Source organism: Microcebus murinus, chromosome 2 (genome assembly GCF_040939455.1).
Source record: "Microcebus murinus isolate Inina chromosome 2, M.murinus_Inina_mat1.0, whole genome shotgun sequence".
Classification (NCBI taxonomy): domain Eukaryota; kingdom Metazoa; phylum Chordata; class Mammalia; order Primates; family Cheirogaleidae; genus Microcebus; species Microcebus murinus.
The window spans coordinates 74742124-74767452 of NC_134105.1; the positions used below are offsets into that span (position 1 = coordinate 74742124).

Consider the following 25329-nt stretch of genomic DNA (forward strand, 5'->3'; position numbering starts at 1 on the left):
AGTTCTTCCCCCACAAAATAGTCGCCATCCTAACTTTTATGGTACTTACTTTCTTTTTTGCTGATTGCATCCCCATTGTGTAGTTCAGCATATTTCTCTGCGTTATAAATTGGTGTTTAAATCTAGAGGCTTATAGAATTTGTGTTTGCTCTTTTGGGGGCGGGTAGAGCAAGAGTATTTTACACATGTGTGGTATGTTTTCCCATAAAGAAGCATGTGATGGCTGGGCATGGTGGTTCACACCTGTAATCCTAGCACTCTGGGAGGCTGAGGCGGGCGGATTGCTTGAGGTCAGGAGTTCGAAACCAGCCTGAGCAAGAGCGAGACCCTGTCTCTACTATAAAATAGAAAGAAATTAATTGGCCAACTAATATATATAGAAAAAATTAGCCAGGCATGGTGGTGCATGCCTGTAGTCCCAGCTGCTCGGGAGGCTGAGGCAGCAGGGTTGCTTGAGCCCAGGAGTTTGAGGTTGCTGTGAGCTAGGCTGACTCCATGGCACTCACTCTAGCCTGGGCAACAATGTGAGACTCTGTCTCGAAAAAAAAAAAGAAGCATGTGATGAGGCCAGGCGAGGTGGCTCATGCCTGTAATCCTAGCACTCTTGGAGGCTGAGGCCGGAGGATCACTCAAGGTGAGTTTGAAACCAGTCTGAGCAAGGGTGAGACCCTGTCTCTACTAAAAATAGAAAAAAATTAATTGGCCAACTAAAAATATACATAGAAAAATTAGCTGGGCATGGTGTTGCATGCCTGTAGTCCCAGCTACTCAGGAGGCTGAGGCAAGAGGATTACTTGAGCCTGGGGTTTGAGGTTGCTGTGAGCTAGGCTGATGCCAGGGCACTCTTGCTTGGGCAACAGAGTGAGACTCTGTCTCAGAAAAAAAAAAAAAAAGCACATGATGTTTGGTTGTTTCTCTTGCTATGCTGTTAGCAGCCACTGGTGTTCAATGCATAGATCTCTTTATTGATCAAATGTTACAAAATGGTGAAGTAAAAAAAATTATTTATTTCTTTTTCGTTTATGGGCTTTAATATATTTATTTGTTTATGTATTTAAATTTTTTTTTGAGACAGTGTCTCACTCTGTTGCCCAAGCTTGAGTTCCATGGCCTCATCATACCTCACTGCAAACCCAACTCTTGGGCTTAAGCTGTCCTCTTGCCCCAGCTTCCTGAGTCACTGGGACTACATGCTTGCACTACCATGCCTGGCTACATTTTTTTTTTTTTTTGGTAGAGACAAGTTGTTTAGGCTGGATTCGAACTCCTGGCCTCAAGCAATCCTCCTGCTCAGCCTGGCAAAGTCCTAGGATTGCAGGTGTGAGTCACTGTGCTCGGCTCTAAGTGCCTTCTGATACAGACTTTTATATGTCACTCCATACTTAGTTCCCTTACCTGACTTCTGCCTTTGAAGTCTAGTCCACCAGTTCTTTATTCTTTTGGAGTTCTGTAGACAAATGGGTTTTCTTCTCATTGCTTATTGTCCTCCTGCTGGGCACTGAAGTTCAATCTTCATCCTCATTTTATAAGTGCTTGTTATTCTTCCAGCTGCTTTCTCTGTTCATATATTGTGATTTGGGGTTTCACATGTACTGTAGTATGATTGAAGATAGAATATGTTTAATTTTTTCTTTTCTCCTTGGTTTTGGGTGCGAAGAAACAAAGAAATCTCTACTCTGCTACTTTAATATAGTAAAGTCCCCCTCATCCCATTTCTCCCCTTACTTCTATCCAGGGCTCCAACTCATCATATCATCAATATTTTCATGGCTTCTAAATCTTTCCTTCCAAAGCTGATTTTCTTTCTGAGCTGTGGATCTTTATATTCTGCTGCTTTCCAGACTTGCTGAATAATCTTCCCCAAATTTTTGCCAATTTTATTAGTCTTTTCAGAAGACCAGCTTTTGGTGCTATTGGCTCCATTGTGTTTTTTTTTCCTTATGTTAATTACTATTTTTATTTTTCTTCTTTTCTTGGGCTTATTGTCCTTTTTTTCCCTTTCAACATGAGATGCATACTTAATTCATTAACTTTCAAGTTTTTTTCCCCTTTCTAATGTATATATATTGAGACTTCTGTTTCTAGGTTCTGCTTTAGCTATGTCCCACAAGTTTTAATGTTTGGTTTTTGTTATTCAATTCAGAATCCTTGCTAATTTCCATCATGACTTCTTGTTTGGCCCATGGATTATTTTGAAGCATATGTCTTGATTTTCAGACTTTTGTTATCTTTTTGTTGAGTTTGACTCTTATAGCATTATAGTCATAAAACATACACTGTGTGATTTTATAGCTTAAAATTTGTTGAGACTTGCTTTTTGGATTGGTATATGGTCAGTTTTTATGAATATTATGTCTAGAAGATATCCTTTCTTGGATGAAGTATTGATGATTTAATTTTGCTAAATTTCTCACATAACCATCCTCCCAATTTTCTAAGTTAAAAACCTGGGAAATATGGTGAATTTCTCCTTTGTTCTCAATACCACACAAAGTCAATTCTTAATACCTATCCATTCTACTTTTTAATTATTTCATGTCATAAGAGTAGTGCCGTGATTGTTTTTTAAAACCTGGAAAATGTAAAGTAAATAAAATAAGTTACTCAAAGCCCTGCTACCCAGGGATTTTTTTTTTTTTTTTTTTTTTCTATTCCAGCTTCTTCATAGCCCTAATTCAGGTCTGTCTGTTCTTCATAGACTATTACAGATTTATTAGGGCTCTCATCTTTTCTGTTTTATATAACATTTATTTGTTTATTCATTCAGCCAGTATTGAGAACCTCTTTTGTGCTAGGTATAGGGCATATATAACAGTAAATAAGGCAGAGAGGCAAGGCCCCTACTTTAATGGCGCTTTTATAGCTTGGGCTTTTTTATTTGTCCAGTGTTATCTTTGTCATTTTCTCTTTGTTATAATTTGAGCTATAGCTGTAAATGAATTGTGTTCTTAGAAAAGTGTGTGTTGTCTCCTGACTTTGTGCCTTTTCATATGTTCCCTAGGCTTATGAAGCCCTCTCTAAAGTTCATCTCTGAAACTACTACTCATCCTTTAAGTCTTGAGTTAAAGCTGTCTTAATTAAATTTTGTCTGACCCTGCCTCTTACTTCTGGTTAGATTAGATGTTATTCTTGTGTCTATTCAGTATAGGAATTATATTACATATAGTTTTTAGGTGTGCATGTGTTTCTTTACTTGGGCTGTAATTCCTTGGTGGTATGTACTGTATCTTTCCATAGGTGTTTTTCTTAACACCCAGCATAGTACCTGGCACATAGGCATTCTACAAATATTTGTTGAATAACCACAGCCATACAGTTAAATAAAATCTACAACCATACAATTAAATAAAATCACCATATTTTTCTTAACTTCCATTGGACTCATTATGAAATAGCTTGGGGAATGCATTGTGTTGGTTGGTTAAAATGTTCTGATTTATTAAAAAGTACATTGTGAGATACTAGTTTTCAAATATAAGCCCTCAGCTAGGGAGATAAAATACATTGGTTGTTTATAATAAGGCTGCATTTTTGCATATAAATCATTATAAATGGGAATTGAGATTCTAAGTCAGTTGATGTATAATTCATAATATAGTTTATTTGCAGTATTTCCGATATTTACTATCTACTGTAATGGTTTCAGAATTTAACCTTATGCTCTAATAAATGCATTTTTTCTCAGTGTTGCCCGGCTGTGAGACTAGGGTATCTGCTGATTCTGAACCACTAGTAGCAACCCTCACCAAGGGTCCCAGCAAGGTGAGGGATGAGAGGATAACATCTACAGATGGTAAGAGTGAGATATTTATTTATATCTTAGACAGACACTACCTACCTATACCCAGTTGGTTAGCCTGTCAGGTAAAGAATGTGGAGGAGGTTTTTACATGTATAGGTTCCTGAAGAAAGACTTTCTGTTTTGGCATTCAGAGGTTTTTTTTTAGCCTAAATGTTGCCTCCCCACCTGATCCCCCTAAGGCACTGCTTACATGTAAGTCCTTTATCACATAGAAAGAGATCCCATGCACATTTTTATTATATAGCATCAATCTTAAATGTCAGTGGACAACCAAGGATTACTAAGTAGTTGACGAAAGCCTGCTGCGTGAAAGGAGAGCCTAAGATAAGCAGGAAAAAAAATCTGTAAAGAAATAGATAATGGAAGGGTTTTTTTTTGAAGGCTGAGCATTATGATTGAAAGAAGACCTCATGTCTAGACATAGCCTTGTGAAATTTCAAGACATCAAGGACAAAGGAAGATCCTAAAAAGTTCCTGAGGTGGGGAAAATGGCAACCTATAAAGGAGTAAAAATCAGAGTGGCCTCAGATTTTTCATCACCAGTGCTAAGTGTAATAGAGGAATACCATCAAACTTCTGAGGGGAAATTATTTTCAGCACTAAATTCTATATCCAGGAAACTGGCAGTCAGTTGTGGGGGTAGAATTGAGATATTTTTAGATACAGAAAGTTTAAATGTATACATCCATTTATTGCAAGCCACTGCTCCAGAAAAAAAATATACGATCTAGAAAGCAGAGTGTTAAGGGGAACTTCCAAGATGATAAGGACAAGGCCTAGAGGGTAATCATTCTAGATTGGTGCAGGAATGTGGAGAGCTCTAGAAGCAAGAAGTACCTGTGGGAAAAAGAAAGGTTTGAAATTATCTTTGACAATTTGAAAGAGGTGGCGATAAAGTGATATATTAAGCAATTCTGGGAAAAATTAAAAGTGAATAAGAAAGGATATTTAATAAGGATATACTGCTTATCTTTGCAGTGACTAATATTTAAAGATTTTTACGGTAGGTAAAACTTACTGATTTAATGAGAACAGGCCAGTAAGATTTGTTAGAGGATGGGAGGTAGGAAGTGGAAGTTGGTGTAAGATGTGAATTACCAACTTGTTTGGCAAGAAGTCAGATCTGAAACTGATCAGTTTTCAAAGAGAAGCATAAGCACATTATTTGGAAATATGGAGGTGTTTCCCAGAAGAAATAGCTGAAAGAGTTAAAAAAAAAAAAGCACCCACCTTTGAGAGCAGAGCTGAGGTATGGGAAGGGATGGATTGAGGAACTTTTGCTTTTCATTTTAAATTTTTTTGTACTATGTGATTTAAACAAACCCCACTGCATCTGTACATAGAGTAGAGCCAGCCTTAAATCTGCTTGCTTTATGCTTTTTGTCCTCTAGGTTCAACCTGGTTCTCTTTGAAGTTTTCCTTTCAAGAAATCCTCAACCAGAATGGAAGCAACCAGTCTCAGGCTTCATTTTACTGTACCTGCCTCAAGAAATAAAGAATTCCTTCCCAGTAGTTTTAGTGTTTAAGTAGATTGCCTGCTGCTTCCCTTGTACCTGGGTCTTTGGCCCTGCTTGGCCTCATCTGTGGGAAAGTTTCCATCAACATTGGCACTTCGTTAAGTTACATTACATCCTTCACATGTGATTAACACATATATTTACTACTTTTCCCAGGGAAGGGAAGAAATTGTGGGAAGGAGCATGGGAATGATAGCAGCTTTTTGTGCTCCTTAAGAGATGAGACCTGTAACTCTTGGGATAGGGAAACAGCAGGATAGGTTTTTTCTTCCCTTTTCTTTTAGCAGTGCTATTTTTTCTCCCTGTTATTGCAAAATCATGTGGCTTTGTGGATTGATGACTCAGTGTGAGGAGGGAGGGAGGTACACTGAGAAGTGGGATGAGGCAGTGGGAGGTACACTGTGAAGTGGGACTTGGTTTTCCTTCCTTTTCTCCCTTAGCTGCTAAGTGGTACTCCATGGGCTGAAGAGTAGTGGCAGGGCTACTGGAGACATGGTTGTGATGCATCTGTCAAGGCTGATTGGGGTTACCAGCGAAGAGGAGGGAAAAATCTCAGCAGCACATACAGTAGTGGGATGAAAGTTCCTACTGGGGAGGTGAGTCCTCTGTTGGAGTAGTGGCATTTGCTCTTAGAAATTGCCTTTAATTAAATTACCAGTTACTGCTGGTAATTTACTGATTTACTTATTGTACTCCTACTACTTTTTGGGCACTGTGCTAGGTACTGGGGAAGTAATGGTAAATAGGATGGAATAATTCTTTCCCATCTCAGAGTACAGACTATTTATGGAGTGGGGAGTGGATAAAGACTAGTAGGCAAATTAAGCACAGTGTGGCAAGTGTAATGATGGAGGAACTATAGCAGGGGTCCTCAAACTTTTTAAACAGGGAGCCAGTTCACAGTCCCTCAGACCATTAGAGGGCCGTTGGTGAGTGTGGCGCACATTCCACACATGTGCACTGTGGGCCCTGGACGAGTCGGCTGCTAAGCAGGCTAGGCAGCGGCGGCAAAAACACTCAGCGGGCTGGATAAATGTCCTTGGTGGGCCGCAGTTTGAGGACGTCTGAACTATAGCATACTAAGAGAGCATCTAACCTGAACTCGATGGGTAGGCTTGAATAGGGAAAGAAGCCTTGAAGAAGGAGGGTCTAGTTGAGTTTTTCCTACCATTGTTGGGCCCTTAGGTTAGGGGACCTTGACTGTCTTATTTACCTTTGTATCCCTAGGGCCTAGCACAAGCATTCATTAAATATTTATTGAAGGCAACATAATTAACCTGAAAATGAGTTAGATTTCTTGATGTTTCTTTCGCCATTTGTTGAAAAATTATATTATGGCAGGTCCTTAACCTATGTTTTTAAATATTAGCCTCACAGTAGTCTGGAGAGGTTATCTTAGACAGATTAGACTGTCCAGGGTCTTACAACTAATTATTCAGATAGTCCTTTAGTTAGTTGGAGGAATAAATTGAGGAATGAGTAAGGAAGAATTAATTCCTCTCTTCCCTAAGCCATACTCTTTCTTGAATTATACATCCAGTTTTCAGGTTCTTTTGTCAGGGTCTTATTTATTGTGGGAGTAGTAAACCAAGAAAGAAGTACTGGCTTGAGTCCTCAATCTCCACTTGGTCTCAAGGGAGGAAACGTCTTTGCCCAGGCAATCTCTTTCAAGATGTGTAGTGGTGATGCAGTGGCAGTGATTCACCTCTTTCCATTATTTTATTGTGGTAAAATACATATAAACATTTACCATCTTAACTTTATTTTTTTATTTTTTGGGTCTCACTCTGTTGCCTGGGCTACAGTGCAGTGATTATAGCTCACTGCAACCTCAAACTCCCAGGCACAAGTGATTCTTCTGCCAAAGCACTAGGATTATAGGTGTGAGCCACGGAGCCTGGCCTATCTTAACCATTTTTGAGTATACAATTTAGTGGTATTGAATACATTCATAACATTGTGTAATTACTACCAATATCCATCTCCATGACTCTTTCATCTTCTGAAACTGAAACTCTTTATTCATTAAACAATAACTTCTTATTCCCCCCACCCCTCAGACCCTAGATTCTTAAACAGAGACGGCCTGAATCTAAGATAAGGTGAGATGAAGGATACAGCTTTGTAGCTACTGAACAGAGTCAACTGAGCACCCCAAAGGAATACTGATTCCCCAATAAAAAAAGCCTGTTTATCATGGCAGTTTACAGTGTGTGAACTGAGAAAAATGTTTGCAACATGTATAACAGGAGTTATTACTTTTTTGTTGTTGTTGCCCAGGTTAAGAGTGCCGTGGCATCAGCCTAGCTCACAGCAACCTCAAACTCCTGGGCTCAGGCAATCCTCCTGCCTCAGCCTCCCAAGTAGTTGGGACTACAGGCATGTGCCACCATGCCCGGCTAATTTTTTCTTTTTTTCAATAGAGACAGGGTCTCACTCTTGCTCAGGCTGGTCTTGAACTCCTGAGCTCAAACCACCTGCCCGCCTCGGCCTCTCAGAGTGGTAGGATTCCAGGCATGAGCCACTGCGCCCGGCCAAGGGTTATTATGTATATAAGATGCTCTTAAAAATTTTATTATGAAAAAGATTAGCATTTCAGTTTTTAAAAATGGGCAAAGAACATCCACTATAGTTTCCAGAAGGCATACATACTGTCAAGAAACCTATTAAAAAATATGCCGCTTCATCAATAATAATAGAAATATGGGTAGAAATGGAGTGTGTGTGAATGTGTGTTGTCATCAAATAGCAAAAGAGTGATAATACTCCCTGTTGGTGAAGGTGTGGGCCATCAAGTACTACTCTAATAGTGAGAGTGTTAATTGGAACCTCTTGGGAGAATAATTTGATAATATATATGACATTAAAAAAATACATAATTTGGGGATGAGGGGAAATGGATGTATAAATGAAACAATATTGGCTATGAGGTGATAATTAAAACTGGGTGGTAAGTCCTTGGTGGCTCATTGTGATTGTTTTGTCTACTTTTGTATATGTTTGTAAATTTTCTATTATAAAGAGGAAAAATGTACACAGTCTGATACAGTAATTATGTTTATGATTTTATCCTGTACAATAGTTGGGAATGTAAAAGAATGAGCTTTATATTATTACTTATGATAGTAAAACATTGAAAACATGTTCCTTAATTGGGTAATGGTTAGAAAGCTTAGCAGCTGATGAAAAGATTGTCATATATGCTTTTGTTTTATACTTACTGGATGGAAGTTACATTGTCCAAGATGTATTTTTATAAGAGAAAAGTTATAGAACAGTATATAGAATACTCTACATTTTGTTAAAAACATTTATATAAATTATATCTATATATTTAATGTATATATAAGAAAAATTAAATGAGTTTTCTGTTGGTAGAGATGGTACGGGGAATTTTCACTTTTAACTATATGTTTCTATATTATTTATTTTACCATCAGCATGTTTACCTTTGAAATCAGAAAAGAAATAAATTCTAAAGTTAGAAAAATTAATTTGGCTTTAATAAAGGTCGTATTCTAGAAAAGAGAGAAGTAATCAGTGACAGTAATGGGGAGAAAACTACATGGTGGGGGAAGTGTACAAAGATGTGTATTCTAGTTATGTTTGGGTTGTGGTATTATGCATCATTTACCCTTTTCTTGCTGTTTTCTTTTCTTTCTTTCTTTCTTTTTTTAAAGACAGGGTCTTGCTTTGTTGCCTGGGCTAGAGTGCAGTGATGTTATCATAGCTTGCTGCAACTTCAAGCTCCTAGGCTCAAGCAATCCTCCTGCCTCAGCCTCCCAAGTAGCTGGGACTACAGGTGCACACCAACATGCCCTGTTAATTTTGCTCTTGCTCAGGCTGGCTTTGAACTTTTGGCCTCAAGCAGTTTTCCCAAGTGATCTCTCAGAGTGCTAGGATTATAGGCGTGAGACATGCCCAGCCTCTTGCTATGTTTTCTATAAGGTTTCTTTGGGCAGAGAAATTTTGAAAGAAGACAGTGCTTTTACAAATGATTTTGTTTGTTAATGCAGTTTTATATGTGATTTATATTCTTCATGTTTATGAGGGCAAAAGGTTGATATATATTTGCCTTAAATGTGAATGATAGTGTCTATTTACTTAGAGCAAAACTGAGATTAGTTGTGGTAACAGTCATTATTAGAAAAAAATTTAACTCATTAAACATAGATTTTTCTTGACTTAAATTTTATAACTTCCACATAATGTTTCTGCCTTTTGTGTACCATGTCCTGTGCAAAGCATTGTGTGTATAGCTGTGAATAAGAGTAAGACAGATACACCCTGTTTTTGGTGGAGGTGGGGGGTGGGGGGTGGGGAGGCATTGCAGTGGGCAGAAGACTAAATGGGAAGGACTGTAGGAGTGGAGACAGTATATATAACTTTTCCCTAGAGGTTTGGCTGTGAATGGTAGGAAAGAAATAGGAGGAAGTTGTAGGAACACAAAGAATCAAGAGAATTTTAGTTGTTCCCCCCCATACTTTTTTTTTTTTTTGAGATAGAATGTTGTTCTGTTGCCCAGAGTGTAGTGGTATCATCACAGCTCATTGCAATGCCAGACTCCTGGGCTCAAGTGATCCTCCTGCCTCAGCCTCTGGAGTAGCTGGGACTACAGGTGTGCACCACCCCATCTGGCTGGTTTTTCTGTTTTTAGTAGAGACCAGGTCTTGCTCTTTTTCAGTCTGGTCCTCCCACTCTCGCATCCTTTTTATAAGTTTTTAAGCATAGTTGAATAGTAATAGGAAGATACCAGTAGAGAGATTATGCTAGTTTTGGTTTGTAATTCTGTAACCTTTGTCAAGTTATTTAATCAGTCTTGCAGTTATACTTCTTGCTTGTAAAAGGGTATCTATAAAATCCTCATCTGCAAAAATGTCTCTATGGTATTACTTCTGTATATATAGCACCTGGCATAGTAAGTGGCTCATAATAGGGGCTCAAAAAATGATTTGTAAATGATTATACTGAATATTTAATGTAGGTTCAGGCACACAGTAATCTCATTAACTTTTCCTCAGAGGTTGTCTGAATGGGAGGAACAATTAAGGAGGGCTGTTGGGAGGGGGGCATAAGGAATCAAGGGTAATTATTATGTTAGGTCTCATTGATACGCAGCAGACCAGAAATATTACAAGCAAGGCAAAAACACTAGGAGATGGAAAATCAAAAAAAGTTTGCTATCTTATGATCTAAGATGTATTGTGCAATGGGAATAGTACAGGGGAGAGTAAGACAGACTTTGCCATCATGATAAAGGAGAGAATTTATTGAAGCAATAGTAGAGCATATGAAACTGGGAATCTTTGCAATTTGGATTTTTATATATTTTGCCGTAGAATTGGAAGATTCTAGGTCTTAGTCCTCTGTTGCATTCTATTGAGGTCATTTCTTACCCATAATCATTGTTCAGGCTTTGGTTAGTTTCTTTAACTTAAAGATGCAAAATTTCTCAAGTGAACTCTGAACTTTTTAAAAACTTTGTTACTATAATATAGTTATTTTCATACTGTGATTTAAGTTAAATTGTTTCAGTGTCTGGAGAAAGAAAGTTCTCAGCCTGGCCTTGAGCATCCCTGCTAATAGAATTCATTATGATTCATCCTCCAGTTTTACTTCTGCTCCCTAGCACTCATCCTGTCAAATGTTTAAACTTTTTACCCCCTCTAATTATGGTACTAAAGTACCTTTTCCTCACAATTAACTATGGCAGTAATATATGGTAATAATATATTCCTTTAGAACGGTGGTTCTCAAAATGTGATCCATGGACCTTTTCAGGGGGCCTGGAAGGTTGAAACTATTTTTATAATAATACTAAGATGTTTTTTGCCCTTTCCATTCTGTTGACATCTGTACAGATGGTGCAAAAACAATGTTAGGTAAAACTGCTTTGTGCCTTAGCATGAAATCAAGGCAGTGGCTTCATATAGTACTAGTATTCTTCATTGTTGTATACTCATAACAAAAAACATAAAATACACACATAAGCACATACCCCAAATCTTATTTCACTTAACATTCTCGATGAAACAGTAAAAATTGATAATTAAATCTTGATCTTGAGTTTAGGTTTTTAGAGTCATGTGTGATGAAGTGTACCTAAAGCATTTGTGCCATTGTTTGAGGTGCTAGCTGAACTAGCAGCTTTTTCATGGAACATCATTTTTACTTGAAACAGTGATTGACTTGTATATATGGCAGATATTTTCTGGAAGTGACAGACTTCATTTATATTTACCTTATTTACTACCATTTTTTAATTTTCATTTGTTCCTGTGGGTTCAAGTTAACATTTTGTGTCATTTCTTTAAAACAAGTTTGCTCCCACTCATCTCCTTTGTGCTGTTATTGTCAAATATATCACATTTCTATAAGTTATAGGTTTAGCAATACAGTTATGCACACTGCTTTGTATGCTTGCTTTAGAGGGCATACACAATTTATACTCTCTTTTATAATTACTTGTCTTTATTGGTGGTGTTTTTTTTGGCATATGGATTTGAATTTCCTTCTGGGTTTACTTGCTTTCAACCATAAGAACTTCTTTTTTTTTTTTAATTTAAAAAATTTTTTTTTTTGAGACAGAGTCTCGCTTTGTTGCCCAGGCTAGAGTAAGTGCCATGGCGTCAGCCTAATTCACAGCAACCTCAAACTCCTGGGCTCAAGCAATCCTACTGCCTCAGCCTCCCGAGTAGCAGGACTACAGGCATGCACCACCATGCCCGGCTAATTTTTTTTATATATATTTTAGTCGGCCAATTAATTTCTTTGTATTTATAGTAGAGACGGGTCTCGCTCTTGCTCAGGCTGGTTTTGAACTCCTGATCTCGAGCAATCCACCCACCTCGGCCTCCCAGAGTGCTAGGATTACAGGTGTGAGCCACCGCGCCCAGCCAACTATAACTTCTTTTAGTATTTCTTGTAAGGTGGTCCTGCTAATAAAATATTCATTTTTGTTTATCTGGGAGTATCTATTTTCACCTCCCGCTGCCCCAGACAGAGTCTCTGTTACCCCCGGTAGAGTGCAGTGGTATGATCAGAGCTCACTGCAACCTCAAACTCCTGGGTTCAAGCAGTACTGCCTCAGCCTCTCTAGTAGCTGGGATAACAGGCATGTGCCACCCTGCCAGGCTAATTTTTTCTACCTTTGGTAGAGACAGGGTCTTGACCTCCAGGGATCCTCCTGCCTCGGCTTCCCAGAGTGTTAGGACTATAGGCATGATCCACTGTGCCTGGCCTTCACTTTCATTTATGAAAGACCGTTTTGCTGGATGTAAGATTCTTGCTTGACAGGTGAGCAGGTCCCCCCTCACCGCTCCCTTCAGCACTTTGAATATGTCATCTCATTGCTTTCTGGCCTTCATTGTTTCTGATGAGAAGTTAGTTGCTAATCTTATTGTGGTTTCCTTGTACATTTTGAGTTCCATTTCTCTTGTTGCTTTCAAGATTTTCTCTTTGTCTTTCAGCATTTTTGCTATGATGTGGCTGGGTGTAGATCTCTTTGCATTTAATCTATAATAACTTGGAGTTTGTTAAGCTTCTTAGATGTGTAGATTAATGTTTTTCCAGCAAATTTGGGAGGTTACCATTTGTTATTTCTTTGAATATCTTTAAAATGTATTTTTTTTAAAACTGAAACTTTGTACTCATTCATCACTAACTCTCCACCACTCTTTCTGCCTGGCCTTTGGCTACCACCATTCTACTTTCTGTATCTATGAAGTTGAGTACTCTACGTACACATTTAAGTGGAATTATACAATAATCGTCCTTTTTGTCTGGCTTATTTCACTTAGTGGAATGTCTTCAGGATTCATCCATGTTGTAGCCGTAGAATTTCTCAGAATTTCTATATTTTTAGGCATTGAAATTAGTATTCCTAATTCTTAGGTATTGAAACTTTTTTGCTTGTTTTATTTTTACTAAACTTTTATGCTATTTTAGAATTATTATCTATCTAGTTTTACATATCATTGTATGTTCAGTTAGTGATTGGAAAAGTGAAACCAAACAGTTGATTTGCTGGTATGCTGTGCTATTTATGGGATGACTAATAAGTAAGTTAAAATGTAATTTTGTACTATATAATGTTGGCATTTTTTCTTTAAAAAAAGTAAATGCTCTCATAATACACTTTCCATTGAATGTGGTTTTATGAAATTGGTGATTTTCAATTTTGTTTTTAACTCCCAATCTGCATATTTTATTGAGTATGATACACTCCCAGGAATAAAAAGACTCAATTTAGTAATGATTCCCATAGGGTAAGGTTCATAACTGCCCTTCCAATGAGTGTGAATATACCCAACTACCCACCAAAGTCACTTGTTGATGAGTCTTAACTGCATGTGGCATAATTAAGAGATTATAATTTAATTCACTTTTATTCTTATCTAAACCTAGTCATGAGATTCAAGGCATTCTTTGCTTATGACCATGGCCTGTCCACCTCAACCTAAAGCTGTTATTTTGGTGATAACTGTCCTGAATATGTTATCTTAGAATGTTTGCTGAATCCTGGCCTCACTTGGGGTAGGCAGTGAATGAATATTGAGAATTATTGTAATTTCTTTTTAAATTTGCTTGGAGAGTATTTGTGATTTGAGCTACTTTTTGTATTTTCCTTCAATTTAAGGTTTTTAACAAATGAAAATTTTTGACTAACATGAAATATCTCATTGGTAAGTAAGTTCTGCAAGTAAATCTTATATATGGTCTTTTATTCCCTAAACAGAGACTCTACAGGGGCAGGTAATTCACTGGTCCACAAGCGGTCTCCTTTACGTCGAAACCAAAAGACCCCAACATCCTTGACCAAGCTGTCTTTACAGGATGGACAAAAAGCCAAAAAGCCAGCATGTAAATTTGAAGAGGGTCAGGATGTCCTAGCTAGATGGTCAGATGGCTTGTTTTATCTTGGAACTATCAAAAAGGCAAGTTACCTTAATGTATCTTTTCCTGCTTTTTCAGTAAAATTTTAATAACCTTAAATTTAACTTCATGTTTTTGATTTTAAGAGATAACTGTTAAGTATTTCTCTGTATTGCAGATAAACATATTGAAACAGAGCTGCTTCATCATATTTGAAGACAGTTCTAAATCCTGGGTTCTCTGGAAGGACATTCAAACAGGCAGGTGCTACTATTTCTCCTGAACATGATTTATACAGAAATATAATTGTCTTCAACTTGTCACATTCTGGTGTTGTCTCCTGAATATAATGTATTAAAATAATTCATTATTATTTTTGAGGAGAGGTTGAAAACATCAACATAAACTGGGTGTGGTGGCTCATACCTGTAATCCTAGTGACTCTGGAGGCTGAGGTGGGAGGATCATTTATTTGAAGGCAGGAGTTCTAGACCAGCTTGGGCAACATAGCCTAAACCCATCTTGGGAAAGAAAGAAAAAGAATCAATGCAGTCTTTAAAGTGCTATAATCTATATTATGGACATAAGAAGAACAAGAATACTTGTAGAGTAGAGGTAGATTAAAGGACAGATATATCACTGACTCGAACTTATAAAGTATTGTTATGAACTCTGAAGAAAAATTTTTTGCCACTAATAAAAGTAGACCTTTGGGATTCAGTTTAACTGTTAATTGCTTATATTTGTACAAAGCAATATAGAAAGCAAATACTTAATTGAAAGCATACTATTTACCAGATGATTTGGGAAATTAGGATGTACCAAACTATTTTAGAGTAATAGAAATATTGATTAATAAAAATGGTTTAAAAATATCATTTAATTATGGTTTTTTTATGTTTAGATGGGAAAATGAGGCTATATTTGGGTGCAAGTAAAAATGAATACATGTGTCCCTTGGTTTGGTTATAGGTATGTTTCTTGTGATGATTTTCATTATTACAAACTATAATTGCTGTACGCCCTTTGAATCTAGTAGATATAGGTGTTTTCCCAGGTATTTCTTTCATGCAGATTATTTATAAAAAGTATGAATATTAAAAATCTGAGTATTTTAGCTGTTCATTAAAGACCCACTTTTGGTTTTCCTTTTGCTGGGTTAATAGGCCTGTGCTAAGGACTTGTGTTTTATATCTCCTCTTACAGAAGAGTGATACACATTTTCTCCTTAACGGTAGACACATTTCTAAAGTATTTAGTGATTGAGTTTTATATTTAATTCCCAAGTACAACTTTATGGTAGGTTACTGCTGTTTTCTATTTCTTGATTTTACTCCTTATATTTCTCAAAGAATAAGAAAAGTTTTGATAAAGAATTGGAATCTTCTACTTACCATCTATATAGTTAGTACTCAGGGTTTAGGTAGGGCACTCAGTAACTCCAGTAAAATGTTTTTCTAGAGAAACTTTACAATTCTTGGGAGTTATCAGTTTAAAGGACTGAAATCATGTTTTGAATCTGAAATTGAGGGGTCAGTAAGAAAAGCGTGACTCATAAAATGCAAAGAGATAGGAGGTCTATAACATAGTAATATTGAAGAGATCTTATTACCCTGCATACAGAATACTTCCTTTTTTATTATTATGTAGACATGGGTCTCTCTGTAGTAGGATGGAAACATATAACGTGCTTTTTGTTGCTCTTCCATTAGCTGTGTGTTTCTTTGGGTTTTTAAACTCTTAGAGGTTCCTGTGGGTTTAATACAATAGGTGTTTTTATTTTTTTGTCCCCTCTTTCTCCTTTCCTTTTCCTTTAAAAGTGGCAGAAAAGAAGACAACCAATGGTATATAGAGATAGAAAGTTGTTGTGTGAGGGGTCTTGTCCAACAAGTATCTCACCTAGTATGTTAATTTAATGGCTTGTGATTGTTATGTCTTCACTGGTTCCTTATATTGTCTCTAGAATTGCAAAGGAATGTTCCTTGGTCATTTAACTTTTTGTAGCACACATGAAAGAAACACACATGAAACTTGTAGTTGTTGTAGAAATGAACAAATCAATCTGAAAACTGCATTATGGCAATTTTGGTGATTGAAGTAGCTTTAGTAGTTTTCTTCCCTTTAAGAAACCTACGAATAATAGATACATATCAAAATAAGTTAATAAATTAGAATAATTTTATTTATCTAACAAAATTCTTTTAAAAAGTTTGCATGAATAAGGAAAAGTATATTATCATGTTAGTAGTCAAAGAAATGTATATTACAGCAGATATATTAGTGTATCATGTTAAGACATAAGTTTAAAGGGGTTTTCAGTTTTAACACCTAATGCCATTTTGGTTTCTGTGAAATGATAAACACTTTTTGCATTGCTGGCGGCAGTGTATATTTCTCTTTTGGTTATTACTTTAGCACTTGCATTAAATGCATAAAAATGTTCATACTCTTTAATCCTTCCAACAAACTCACTTCTAGCAGTTTATTCATAAGAAATAATTTAAAATTGAACACCTAAATGAGAAATGTTTGCTTAGCTTTATTTTAATAATAACAAAAAATTTGGTATTTCTAAGATGAAATGGCCAAAACTTCATAGTCAATTGGATTTTGAATAAGAGAGACTATAGAAGGCCACTGAGCTATATAGGAAGGTTCTTATAAACTTGATGGTAAAAAAGATGTACTTTGATCTCACAAGTAGAGATTATCCAGCTGGGCATGGTGCCTCAAGCATGTAATCCTAGCACTTTGGGAGGCTGAGGTGGAAGGATTGCTTGAGGCCAGGAGTGTTATTGTTGGTGTGTGAATACACTTTGTGCATTGTGTTTTTGATTGTATTGAAATAGGTTACACAAGAACTTCGGAAATGACACTTGTGTTAGGGTGATAAAATTCTAAATTTTGTGTGATGATTTTTTTTTAGAGTAAAAATGTTTAAGGAAGAAATGATTTACTTGTCCAGGTAAAAAATATAATTAATATTTGTGGAACCCCCAACTTTTGTTGCAATAGGATTTTGTGAGGGTACATTTTTAGGCACCATATTTCTAGATTTGAGAAGCTGGAAATTAAATAATTGGTGTTCAGCCTCTTTCATAAATTAGTAAATAAAAAGAAATGCTCCGAATCTAGACAGAGAGGGGCAATTTCCATGTCTTCCTTGCTTTTTTCCTTTAGTCTCATGCTATTAGTGGTGTAGGATGAGTGAATGCATGTACTTGAGTAGGTGTGTATTCTGGATTGTAGCTCTAGTGTTTACAATACTCCCCCTGCCCCCCCCCAATCTCCTGCTCCCTCCCTTGAGAGTGGGAATACTAGAAGTGAGTAATAAAAGAAGCTACCTGAGCAATTTAAATTATGTCCTCTGCCAAAAAGTAGATTAAATTATGAATGTAAACATATCAGGCATCTTAAATTCTTAAGTTAAAGGTGGGAAGAACACAGATAGGGAGCAGAGAGATAGCATTTTGTGCACAGTACTTTGTCTTGTGAAGCTTTATGGTCTATTTAACAAATGTCTGTATGTGCTACACACTGAGTATAAAAGTAGTTTTGTTATATGAGATTCTTTATGATTCTTTTTAATGTATATTTTAAATATTTCAGGAGCCACTGGAAGTGGGGAAATGGTCTGTACAATATGTCAAGAAGAGTATTCAGAAGCTCCCAATGAAATGGTTATATGTGATAAATGTGGCCAAGGTAAACACTGATTTCTTTTAATCTTATGGAAATGTTTTGTTACATACTGAGTGCCCCCGTTGAAGATTTTACATTGGTATTTTGAAGTTATTATCCTAAGTTTATTCATCAGTTATAAATACATTAATGTAGGAAATGATAATACTAAAATGCCTTATTGAAATTGTGATATGGTATTAATTAATAAAATAGAATTTGCTTTATGCTTTTTTTGATATTAAGGATATCATCAGTTGTGTCACACACCTCATATTGATTCCAGTGTGATTGATTCAGATGAAAAATGGCTCTGTCGACAGTGTGTTTTTGCAACAACAACAAAGGTATTTTTTAAGTGTTTTGGGCTAAAGCCCTAATTGGAATTTGTAAGGCACTATCATTGTAATGATTGTGTACATTGAAAGTTTATTTAAATGAAATGAGCAATGAATGCTAGGTAGAAAGAGGTAATGTTTATTGTTTGACTAATGATGCTTAAGTGAATTGCAACTCTTTTTACACTTAATTTATGATAGTGAATGGAAATTGGGGCAATAATTTGAAGGAAGACCACAAAATGAATAGCTGTTATTAATTTTTACAGTTGGTGATATGGTAGAGATTTGGAATGGAAATTCCTTCAGAAGTGTTAGAGATGTTTTTAAAGTATAAAATTGTGTTTAAAAACGAGTAAGATGCGCAACGTTTGGGGGATGGACACGCTTGAAGCTCTGACTCAAGGAGGGGGATGGGCAATATACTTAACTTTAACACTAGTACCCCCATAATACGCTAAAATAAAAAAAAGACAATAAAAAAATTGTGTTTAAAATTTTAGCCTTCACTCTTTTAAATAATTTTTTTCCCTCTAATATAGAGGGGTGGTGCGCTTAAGAAAGGACCAAATGCCAAAGCATTGCAAGTCATGAAGCAGACATTACCCTATAGTGTGGCAGATCTTGAATGGGATGCAGGTCATAAAACCAATGTCCAGCAGTGTTACTGCTATTGTGGAGGCCCTGGAGAGTAAGTAAATATACTTATTTAGTGCTGTTTAAGTAATGTTTAATTGCTTGCATTGTCTGTTTTTCTTACTGATTATGGCATGGGAGTGATAGTAAATGCATGAAAGTTTCAGTAAAGAAAATTAGGGGCGAGGTGGCTCACGCCTGTAATCCTAGCACTCTGGGAGGCCGAGGCGGGTGGATTGCTTGAGGTCAGGAGTTTGAAACCGGCCTGAGCAAGAGCGAGACCCTGTCTCTACTATAAATACAAAGAAATTAATTGGCCAACTAATATATATAGAAAAAATTAGCTGGGCATGGTGACGCATGCCTGTAGTCCAGCTACTCGGGAGGTTGAGGCAGCAGGATTGCTTGAGCCCAGGAGTTTGAGGTTGCCGTGAGCTAGGCTGATGCCATGGCACTCACTGTAGCCTGGGCAACAAAGCGAGACTCTGTCTCAAAAAAAAAAAAAAAAAAAAAATTAGGGGGGAAAAATCTACCATTATTTTCACTGAAAAATAAATCTTGTCTAAGTTTTGAACATGTCCATGTATTTTAAAAATCTTGTTATAAGTCTGATTATTTTGGAAATTAAAAGTGAATTGTAGGCCAGGTATGGTGGCTCAAGCCTGTATTCCCACCACTTTGAGAGGATGAGAAAGGAGGGAGCGCTTGAGGCAAGGAGTTTGAGACTAACCTGGGCAACATAGCAAGACGTTGTCTCTACAAGAAATAAAACAAAAAATTAGCTGGGCATGGTGGTGACCACCTGTAGTCCCAGCTACTGGGGAGGCTGAGGCAGGAGGATTGCTTGAGCCCAGGAGTTTGAGGTTGTGATGAGCTATGATAGTACCACTGCACTCCACAATTGGGAAATGCATTGTTTCCAGAAATAATCTGACAGAATATAATGAGTTAATGGGCTACTAGAGTCCTGGGTATTAGCTTCTGTTGTTGGAAAGAGATTGTATTAACTCTTTTTGGTGACCCATCATAGTTTCTTAGATCGTTTTGGGTTTGTAGGTTGAAGGTCAGCTAATAACTTAATTCTTTTTTTCATACAAGCTGATACTAAGCCAAGTTGTGCATCATGTATTTGTACTACATTGTTTCTTTTTAAAACATTTAGCGACTAACTTTATGCTTAATTCTATGTATATTATAATTATTGGTTTCTTGTGTCTTTCTTCCATATCAAACTCTGTGCTTCTTATAAAATGGGGTGCCATATAGGAGAATGCTGGGACATACAAGGTGTTCATTGATTAAAATGAATGTATAAATGAATGATGTTTTGGTTCATTCTGTCTCATCTCTGATCTTATGGAATTTTTACTGGTGACTTTTACTTGTGACTCCACATTTTTGTAACCCTCATCAGTTTTTGATCACCTATAGATTTAAGAAACATCCTGTCTAGTTTTTTCTTGTTTTTTTTTTTTTTTTTTTGAGACAGAGTCTCACTTGTTGCCCAGGCTAGAGTGAGTGCCGTGGCATCAGCCTAGCTCACAGCAACCTCAAACTCCTGGGCTCAAGCGATCCTCCTGCCTCAGCCTCCCAAGTAGCTGGGACTACAGGCATGCCCCACCATGCCCGGCTAATTTTTTCTATATATATTAGTTGACCAATTAATTTCTTTCTATTTATAGTAGAGACGAGGTCTCGCTCTTGCTCAGGCTGGTTTCGAACTCCTGACCTTGAGTAATCCGCCCGTCTTGGCCTCCCAGAGAGCTAGGATTACAGGCGTGAGCCACCGTGCCCGGCCTGTCTAGTTTTTTAAAGTCACTTATAAAAGAGGCACAATGAATAGTTCCCTAAAGATTGATCTTTCCCTTCTACTCATTTAAGTCTATCATTTAGGTTAAAACTATTCAAGGCTGGGTGTGGTGCCTCATGGCTATAATCTCAGCATTTTGGGAGGCCAAGGCATGAGGATTGCTTTGGGCCAGGAGTTTGAGACCAGTCTGGGCAACATAGTGAGACCCCATCTCTATAAAAAATAATAGCTGTGCATACTGGTACACACCTGAAGTCCTAGCATCTTGGGAGGCTGAGATGGGAGGATTGCTTCTCCTGAGCCTGGGGGTTTTGAGGATGCAGTGAGCTATGATTGTGCCACTGTTCTACAACGTAGGCAATAGAGCCAGATCCTGTCTCTTTAAAAAAAAAAAAAAGAAAACCGAACAGCATTATTTGAAATAGATAGAAATCATCATATACATTATCTTTATCAGACAGATTACTCTTGTTCTTTAAGTATCAAAAAGACCAGAACTGTGCCTGATATTGCTAACCACTCTAGCTTCAGCACCTAGCAGAGTATTAGTTAGTATTCTCTAGTCATTTGATGAACGAATGACCTGGTTTAAAAACAGTCTTCTTACCTTTGCCTATGATGTATGGCTTACATTTAGTATGAGACTTACTTGTTGGAAGAAAATACATTATAGGCAGACGTTGAAGATATTGTGAGTTCAGTTTCAGACCACCACAATAAAGTGAATTGCAATAAAGTGAGTCACAAAATTTTTTTGGTTTCCCAGTGCATATAAAAATTGTTTACACTATACTACAGTCTAGTAAGTGTACAGTAGCAATATGTCTAAAAAAAAGTACATACCTTAATTAAAAAACACATTATTGTTAAAATATGCTAATGATCATCTGAGCCTTCAGTGACTTGTAATTTTTGCTCTAAATCTTGCCTCCATGATGGTTGCTGAGTGATCAAGGTGGTGGTTGCTCAGTGTTGAAGTGGCTGTGGCAATTTCTTAAAACAACAGTGAAGTTTGCCACATTGATTGACTCTTTCACAAAAGATTTCTTTGTAGTATGTGATATTGCTTGATGGCAGTTTACCCACAGTAGAACTTCTGTCAAAATTGGAGTCAAATCTCTCAGCCACTGCTGCTCATTTATCACCTGAATTTATGTAATATTTTAAATCCTTTGTTATCCTTTCAACAGTGTTCACTGTTGAGTGAATGCATGTTCACCAAGGATAGATTACATCTCAAGAAACCAGTTTCATTGCTCATCTGTAAGAAGCAACTCATCTGTTAAAGTTTTTTTTTTTTTTTTTTTTTTTTTTTTTTGAGGCAGAGTCTCACTCTGTTGCCCCGGCCTAGAATGCCGTGGTGTCAGCCTACCTCACAGCAACCTCAAACTCCTGGGCTCAAGCAATTCTTCTGCCTCAGCCTCCCGAGTAGCTGGGACTACAAGCATGTGCCACCATGCCTGGTTAATTTTTTCTATATATGTTTTTAGTTGGCCAATTAATTTCTTTCTATATTTAGTAGAGACAGGGTCTCGCTCTTGCTCAGGCTGGTTTCAAACTCCTGGCCCTGAGTGATTTGCCTGGGCCTCCGAGAGTGGTAGGATTACAGACATGAGCCACCGTGCCCAGCCATCATCTGTTAAAATTTTATCATGAGATTGCAGGAATTCAGTCCCATCATCAAGGTCCACTTCTAATTCTAGTTTTCTTTCCATTATCTCCTCATCTGCAATGACTTCTTCCACTGAAGTCTTGAAACCTTCAGAGTCATCCATGAGTGTTGCAGTCACTGTCTTCTAAATTACTGCTAATGTTGAAATTTTGACCTCTTTTCATGAATCATAAATGTTCTTTTTTTTTTTTTTTTGAGGCAAAGTCTCACTCTGTTGCCCTGGCTAGAGTGCTGTGGCGTCAGCCTCGCTCACAGCAACCTCAAACTCCTGGGCTTAAGCAATCCTTCTGCCTCAGCCTCCTGAGTAGCTGGGACTACAGGCATGTGCCACCATGCCCAGCTAATTTTTTTATGTATTTTTAGTTGGCCAATTTCTTTCTATTTTTAGTAGAGATGGGGGTCTCACTATTGATCAGGCTGGTTTCGAACTCCTGACCTTGAGTGATACACCCACCTCAGCCCCCCAGAGTGTTAGGATTACAAGCATGAGCCATTGAGCCCAGCCCATAAATGTTCTTAATAACATCTAGCATGGTAAATCTTTTCCACAAGGTTAACTTACTGTGTCCGCATCCTTCAGAGGAATCACTATTTATGACAGCTGTAGTGTTACAAAATGTATTTCTTAAATAAGAAGACCTGAAAGTCAGAATTACTCCCTGATTCATGGGCTGCAGAATATATGTTGTGTTAGCAGGCATGAAAGCATTAATCTCCTTGTATGTCTCAATTAGAACTCTTGGGTGACCAAGTGCATTGTCTGTCAGTGGTAATATTTTGAAAGGAATCTTCTTTTTCTGAGCAGTAGGTCTCAACATTAGGCTTAAAATATTCAGCAAGCTATGCTGTAAATAAATGACCCATCATCCAGGCTTGTGGTTCCATTGATAGGGCACAGGTGGAGTACATGTGTCATAATTCATATTTTTGGAATGGTAAAAGCATTAGCTTCAACTTACAGTCACCAACTGCATTAGCCCTTAACAAAGTAGTCAGGGTGTCTTTTGAAGCTAGGCATTGATTTTTCCTCTCTGGCCATTAAAGTTATAGAGGGCATCTTCTTCTAATAGAAGGCTGCTTGGCCTACATTGAAAACCAGTTGTTTAGTATGCCACCTTCATCAATTATCTTAGCTAGATCTTTTGGATAACTTGCTACAGCTTCTACACCAGCACTTGAGGCTTTACCTTTTATGCTATGGAGATGGCTTCTTTCCTTAGACCTCGTGAACCAACTTCTGCTAGTTTCCAACTTTCTTCTGCATCTTTTTCATCTCTCACTCTTCATAGAATTAGAGAGAGTTAGGGCCTTGCTCTGGATTAGGCTTTGGCTTAAGGGAATGTTGTGGCTGGTTTGATCTTCTATCCAGACCACTCAAACTTTATTCTTAATATCAGCAGTAATGTTGTTTTGCAATATTGTTGTGTCTCAGAGAATAGGGAGGCTGGAGGGGAGGGATAGTGACAGGGGAATGGCTGATCAGTGAACAGTCAGAAGTTATACAATATTTGTTGATTAAGTTAGCCATTTTACATGGGTGTGGTTCATGGCACCTCAAAACAATTATAGTAGTGACATCAAAGATCACTGATCACAGATCTACATAATGGATATAATAATAATGAAAAGATTAAAGTATTGCAAGAATTACCACAATATGACACAGATACAAAGTGAGCACATGCTTTTTAAAAAATGGCGCTGATAGACTTGCTTGACTCAAGGTTGCCACCAACATCATTTTATAGAAAAAATATCTATGAATTGTAATAAAATGAAGTATGCTTTTCCTTAGAAATAATGTCTTTTATTATTTTCAAATAAGGATATCATCATATTAAAACCATGTACTAGTCAGGTGTGATGACACATGCCTGTACTCCCAGCTACTTGGGACTGAGGCCAGAGGATCCCTTGGACCCAGGAGTTTGAGTCCAGTCTGGACAACACAAGACCTTGTCTCTTAAAAATAAAAACCATAAACTAACTGAAACAAGAGGATGTCCTTCTTAGATGTCAGTTTTAGCATCTTTAGCTGTCTGAAACAATTCTATAGACTCCTACACTGAAACATAAACTTGTCACAAAGCAGGTAGAGTCTTAGATGAGATTTATAATTATGTTACTAAGTTTATTAAGGCCAGGCACGGTGGCACACACCTGTAATTCTAGCACTCTGGGAGGCTAAAGCAGGAAGATGTCGTTAGCTCAGGAGTTCAAGACAGCCTGAGCAAGAGTGAGAACTCGTCTCAGGAGGATTGCTTGAGCCCAGGAGTTCAATGTTGTAGTGAGCTATAATGATGCTGCTGCATGTCTCCCCCCACTCCCCCTCCCCCCAAATTGCTACACTCTTTTTATTTTAATGGATAAGAATAATAGAATAACAGTGGAGCTTTAAATGGAATGTTCATAATCTGAAAGCTGCCTAAAGCTATTTGCTATCTGGAGCAAACAGCAGTACCTCTGAGTCTGATCTTTCCTAGGGTTTAGAGAACTGATGTGAAAAAAAGCTAGTATAGAAGCCAGGCGTCGTTAACTAGAAATAGTAGATGAATCTTTCAAGAATTTGTAGATTCTTATGAATAAAAGAAGAGGGTTGAAATGGTTGATAATACAAACTTTTTTGGGAAAAAAATTAGCACAGTATGCACACAATTAGCACACAAATTAGCAGAAGTGTCATAGTTTAATCAGAACAGTATTCTGTATTATGCCACTTGGTTGTTTTTAAAAAAATAAAAAAAATTACTTCATCAAACAGTAATTTTAGTCTTAACTTTTTTTTACAGCTGGTATTTAAAGATGCTACAGTGCTGTAAATGTAAGCAGTGGTTTCATGAGGCTTGTGTGCAATGCCTTCAAAAGCCAATGCTATTTGGAGACAGGTGAGAAGGGCATCTGACTTTTACTGACTGATTAATTTTTGTGGCTTTTTAATTGTAGTTTCAGATTTCTAAAAATAGTTTGAACAGTGATTTAGAAAGGAGTGACTTCAGAGG

General features: G+C 37.3%; 1 protein-coding gene across 4 annotated transcripts in view; it reads left to right on the top strand.

Moving 5' to 3' along the window:
- The window catches only part of MTF2 (metal response element binding transcription factor 2), a 62849-nt gene that overhangs the window by 18610 nt on the left and 18910 nt on the right, over nucleotides 1-25329 (top strand). For 2 of the 4 annotated variants that reach the window (XM_075999860.1, XM_075999861.1), the window contains exons 2-7: nucleotides 14057-14255; nucleotides 14372-14453; nucleotides 17803-17898; nucleotides 18121-18221; nucleotides 18755-18903; nucleotides 25120-25215. In XM_075999860.1, the coding sequence (XP_075855975.1) occupies nucleotides 14057-14255; nucleotides 14372-14453; nucleotides 17803-17898; nucleotides 18121-18221; nucleotides 18755-18903; nucleotides 25120-25215 (723 nt within the window). Of the gene's footprint in view, nucleotides 1-14056; nucleotides 14256-14371; nucleotides 14454-14513; nucleotides 15166-17802; nucleotides 17899-18120; nucleotides 18222-18754; nucleotides 18904-25119; nucleotides 25216-25329 lie in introns of those variants that run through there. The other 2 variants (XM_012790929.3, XM_012790941.3) reach the window with 2 other exon arrangements.